Source organism: Mesitornis unicolor, unplaced genomic scaffold (genome assembly GCF_000695765.1).
Source record: "Mesitornis unicolor isolate BGI_N332 unplaced genomic scaffold, ASM69576v1 scaffold2814, whole genome shotgun sequence".
Classification (NCBI taxonomy): Eukaryota; Metazoa; Chordata; class Aves; order Mesitornithiformes; family Mesitornithidae; genus Mesitornis; species Mesitornis unicolor.
In genome coordinates this window covers 15,263-20,656 of record NW_010179218.1, presented here as the reverse complement: position 1 = coordinate 20,656, position 5,394 = coordinate 15,263, and the positions used below count along the sequence as shown (strand labels likewise).

At 40.0% G+C, this 5,394-nt stretch overlaps 1 protein-coding gene across 1 annotated transcript in view; it reads left to right on the top strand.

Annotated features, from left to right (window-relative positions):
• Positions 1-5,394, top strand: part of TDRD9 (tudor domain containing 9) — a gene marked incomplete at its 3' end in the record, with an annotated part of 39,162 nt that overhangs the window by 18,663 nt on the left and 15,105 nt on the right. The window contains exons 8-15 of the mRNA XM_010182679.1: positions 698-801; positions 1,476-1,534; positions 2,454-2,508; positions 2,663-2,747; positions 3,417-3,474; positions 4,080-4,184; positions 4,476-4,573; positions 4,940-5,071. Of these exons, the coding sequence (XP_010180981.1) occupies positions 698-801; positions 1,476-1,534; positions 2,454-2,508; positions 2,663-2,747; positions 3,417-3,474; positions 4,080-4,184; positions 4,476-4,573; positions 4,940-5,071 (696 nt within the window). The remainder of the gene's footprint in view (positions 1-697; positions 802-1,475; positions 1,535-2,453; positions 2,509-2,662; positions 2,748-3,416; positions 3,475-4,079; positions 4,185-4,475; positions 4,574-4,939; positions 5,072-5,394) is intronic.

Sequence of the window (5,394 nt, the reverse complement as noted above, 5' to 3'; positions counted from 1 at the left end):
ATGTGTAATACTATAGACAATTCCCAGAGTGTTTCTAGTTTATTAAGAGTTTTATTTTTGAAACTGGCATGTGTTGAGATACTCTTTGCTCTAAAAACTTGACTGTTTGTGTTCTTAAATACTGAAGTCCTGAGTTTGGGGTGGAATGCTAGAAAATGGAGTGGATGTGGCTCACTGCAGTTATGTTGTGTACAGCAGAGCCATAGATCCTTGATAGAGTATGACCCAAAGCACAAGATCCATTAAATGCAAATACAGGTCCAATGTGGAAGAGGTATACTATTTATCTGATCAGGTAGAGACCTGCATTAGAGCGCCTGTGAGAAGGATTGTGCCTGCCTTATGCAAATTTAGCTCCTCCTCGCCATCCTGTTCCCATGGGTTGTGGTTGATCTTACACACTTAACGCTTCTGGATAAAGGGGTATGGCCTGCAAGCGTTAGGGGATGGAGCGTGGACTGGTGCTTATCTTGGGTGGATAAGTATCAGAAGTATTTCTGTAGCGTTGGAGGAGTAGGGTGCTTGAAGGAAAATGTCTAATTTGGAAGGTAATGAACGTTCCTGGTTAAGTTACTTCTTTGTGCAACTTCTGTGCTGAATCAGGTTGAACTGAAAAGCAGACAAGTGGACTCACATACTTAACCTACAGTCTTTGAGCCAGTTATGCTGTGTTAAAATCAATATTTTCTCCTCACAGCTTCCTTCCCAAAGAATTGAGGAGCCAGTGATAGAAAGCACGATGTATGAAGTGGCAGTGGCTTTGATTCAGTCATTTGATGAGCTGGAGATGAAGAGCAGTAGGTAAGGAGCAGTTCAGGCTCTGGAATCAACATTTTTATTGGAGGAATGAGACACTAAGGAATAGCAGCAGCCCATGTATTACAGTTACTCATGGTAACAATATTCTATGCATTTCTGCTTTTATTTAATGTGTTTGTGTGATTTCTACTCGGATTTGTCACACTAAGGCTGCTCGTAGGTCTTAATGCCCTGGGGTCTTGATGTGCACATAGACACCACCAGTTAATGTCACGAGCAATGTGTGGGCAGTGGTTGGTTTTCTGACATGCTGGGCTGTTGTTGAGGGTGTCAAGTGATATTTCTAGAGTACAGCAGTGTAACGTGTGCTTGAGAAATTACTGAATAAGTTTGCATGGAATTCTGCAGTCGTATGTTACCTTTTAAGATCTCTGGTAATTAATTTTGATTAATTTCATTGGTAAATAAGTGTGTTTCAATTTGACATGATTTTGAAGACAAAACTAAACCTGGTGATCTAGTTCCAGTTTTTACATACCGTGGTTTTCAGAAAGCGTACTTGCACACAGTGTTTTGAATTCCATTTCTTCAGGAAGTTTAAAGAACAGATGTTATGAAAACCGTACAATTTTGCTTGTTCTTTCAAAATTAAAATACTGTGGGATAATTAAGCAGACTGAGGTTGTAAAACTAATGAAACTGCTTATTCTTGTTAGGGAGAAAAACAGTCAGAGTGTTGCATCAGAACGTGGCAGTGTGCTGGTGTTTTTACCGGGTGGGTATACATCTTAATAATTCTGTTTTTCCTTGCTTACCTTAACACAGTCGTGATTTCTAGCCCATCTCATACCCTTCTTTCATCTCGTTTCTGATTTAAGTTATTGTTCTCACTTGAAAATCTCTCTCTTCCTCCACTTGCATTTGTCTTCCTCCTTTCTCACTTCTGAAGTCAGGTAATGGTCATCTAAAGAGCACAAGAACCTTCACATCTGGGTGCTCAAACTGCTTTTGGCCTCACTGAAAATTGCAGCAGTTGTGTGTTGCAGTTACAGAAAAACGCCTTTTTTGATATCCAACCTCAGTGCTCAGTGTAGGACAGATTTTTGAAATGAGGAGTTTAGTGTCTCAATAAGAAGTAAACCAAGCTTCTCAGGAAGGTTTATGCTTGTGGAGGTACTTGGGAAGAGAGCAAAAATCCCTTAATCAGGACATTTTCAGTGGCAGACATGAAAACCATGCCCAAAGAAGAGGCACAGGAGCTGCGAGAGCTAAGATGGCTAAGGCAGAAATAGCTACTATCTTTCCTCTTTTTCATGGGTACTGCTCTTGGACACGGGTTGTTTTGGTTGAAATGCCCAGATTTATCCTAAACCAGACACCGAGCATGTGGTGAGCGTTGTCACTTGTGCCCAACTGAAACAAGGGCTGATAATGGGCCGTGGCAGATGGCCCTGATGCTCCATCCTGCCACTTGGCCTTAGCGAGTGCTAAATTCTGCAAAACTACTCTTGAAAAACAGACTCCGTTTCAGTGACTCGTTATTGCATTTACTGCTTAACTCTTCTGCCGTTTCATTATACGGCAAAAAGGAGGTAGTAGTGAGAGTCAATTAAGAATTTAAATAGACATGAGAACTGTTTTTAGACTTGTTAGTCACTGAAAAATAAACAGACTCTTAATTACTTTTTCCCTAGGTCTGAGTGAAATAAGCTACATGCACTCACGGCTCTCAGATATGTTCAACGTGAGGTAAGTTACACCACATTTGTTTCAGGTCAATTAAACTTGAACGAAAATCCTTTGGCTGTATGGGTTCTCAGTGCGTGATGTGATTCAGCGCAGAGATGTAGTTAGTTCTTATGTTCTTGCAGCAGTAAAGATCTCACTAATGTATTTTCTTTAGGTGGCAAGTGCACCCGCTCCACTCACGTGTGACGTTAGAGGAACAAAGTAGTGTATTTCTGACTGCATTTCCTGGCTACAGAAAAGTAAATACTGCTCAATCGTTACTTTAAGTGTGTGAAACCTCTTGCTGGAGTAATAATAGCAAATAATAACGCGTATAAATTAATCTTAGCTGTGCCAACTCAAACCATTGTGTGAGAGCAGAGCGCTTCTTGTTTTTAAAGCTGCCTGCTGATTGCCTTCCTTACCAAGCTGTTGCTTTAGCTGGTGTTTAGAGAAGTGCAGAAACAGGAGTTACCCTTAAATTACTGTGTGACACTGGTTTGATCCTTCAGCACGGTGTGTGTGTGCGTTCCTCCAGCCGTACGGCAGTACTGTGCGCTGCTGGTGGCACTGCTGGCAGAGCAGGCCCCAGGACAGGGGTGTCTCGCCTGCTCTGTACCCCACGTTTTGCCCGGTGTCTTGGTTCTCTTCATCACTGCTCGTAGTGTGATGCTTTGTTATAAAGGCATAAGTAAGTATTTCTTCTTCTGTGTTGTCATATGCTACACTACTTTATTATGCTTTTTTGATATTGGGACAAGAAAATACAATTGTCTTGTGTTGTGTTGCTTTTTTTAATATTCAGAGCAGAAATGCTATGCTGCCATTACATTTATTTCTTCATAGCAAGTTGGATTTTTCATGTAGAAACGTTAACGTATTTCTTTTTCCTTGTACATTCATTGCTCATTTTTTGCTTCAAAACTCAGGTTATTCTGTCTACAAACATAGCTGAGAGCTCAGTAACAGTGCCTGATGTCAAGTATGGTAAGTCACTTAAATCTTGGGACTGTGTGTACGCTGTTTGTAATATTTCCCTTCTTTGTGCTAGCCTAAATCTTCGCAACGAGTCGCTGCTTTACAAAGCATTGCTGGTGGAGTTTAATTTGAATTCTTCCTTTCAGAAGAGAGAGCAGTTTTAAATCCGAATATATGAACAAATAGTGGAGCTACTGGGTGGGATGTTGGTTTTAATCTTCACTGAAGGGGGAAAAATAATGTTAAATTTTAAGTGCAGGAACAAACAGAATCAGACCTCGTGTCACAAGTGCCTTATGCTTTTTAGTCAGATCCTGACTGTATTTTGAAATAATTGCATCAGATTAAACAAATTCTGGTGTAGAATGTCTAAATGCAGAAATAATTGCCTTTTAATGCTTGTCATCTCCACTAACTGTTTGGCTTATTTATGTTAAAATCTGTGTGCAGCTCTGTTCGTATTCAGAGTACCCTGGGTCTGGTTGTTTGTAAATCTGCTGTTCCCCAAATAACTGGAACTTCCCTTTTCTGATAACACAAAATCTACCGGTGTTTTTTCCACTGCCAAGAGGATAAACTGTTTCATAGTAAAACTAGGTATTTTTTAATTGCAGTGATAGATTTCTGCTTAACTAAGACTTTGGTTTGTGATGAGGAAACAAATTACCAAAGTTTGAGACTTTGCTGGGCATCTAAAATGAACTGCAATCAAAGAAAAGGTAAGATGATAGCAGGGAATCAACAGGAGTTTTAGAAGCTAGCCTGCGTGGAGAATTCTGTGTTGCTTTCCGTTTTATTATCAGTAAAAAGCACAGATAATTTTTGCCTTGAATAGTTTATACAAAAATGTGACTCCTCACCATATCAGGATATTAAAATGTGATTGAACAACTATGCCTGAACATTTTGTTTTGTTTTGCTCAAGTATTTTTCCAGAGAAGTGTTTTGTACTTTATTGGACAATATTAACATTTACTCATTGGTGAGTAAATGTGTTCTTTTCTGTGAAGGCCGTGCTGGACGTGTTTCCAAAGGGTATTGCTACAGGCTTGTCCACAGGGACTTCTGGACACACTTTATTCCAGAGAAGTCGGTACCTGAGATACTGGTAAGACTTTGGGGAACACTAAGTATTTTTTTAATGTATACGGTCATAGCAGAGACAATAAAAAGAAGCTTTGCCTTACTTTTCCTGAATACTGTGCATGACTGCGATAGTAACTAATGACCTGAACACTGAATAGAGTTCAAGGTGATCAGTAATTGACAGAGACCGTTAGGCATAGTTTGCTTCATAGCAGTAAAATGGATGTGGCTTAGAGATAAGCAGTCTGTTCAGAAGAAAAATATCCTTGGCTGCACAAAATTCATTTCAGGTTTTACTGAATTGTAAACTGTAACTTACTTTTCATTGAAAACACTTTTTAAGACTTCCCATGGCAAGAAAATAACGATAACGTTGTCTTCCCCTCAGCGTTCTCCGTTGGGTACCACAGTCTTAAAAATAAAGCAGCTTGACATGGGGAGCCCAAAAGCCTTGCTGGGAACAGCGCTCTCTCCACCCAGCACAGGTGACATTGAGAGCACCATACTGCAGCTGAAAGAGGTAGGCTTGCTCTTCAGTTAAAAACTAGGTGATAAAATGTAGTGTAGAAGTGTTTTTCTTCATATCTGTGGTAGTGGCAGCCTTAATTGGAACCTGATAGGAACTGTATGCAGAGAATCCTTTCTCATGTTTGACTGTGGTTTGGTTGCTGTCCTCTTCAGCGTAATTTCTGCAGTTACTTCATTAAAACAGCAGGGAATAATGATACTGTTTGTGAACTAGCATCTGAGGTGAGAAAGAGTAGGAAAAAAAATAAGAGAACTTCTCAAAGTGAAATTGTTTATTCGTAAGCTGCAGAATCACTCTCTTGCACCTCACAAGGC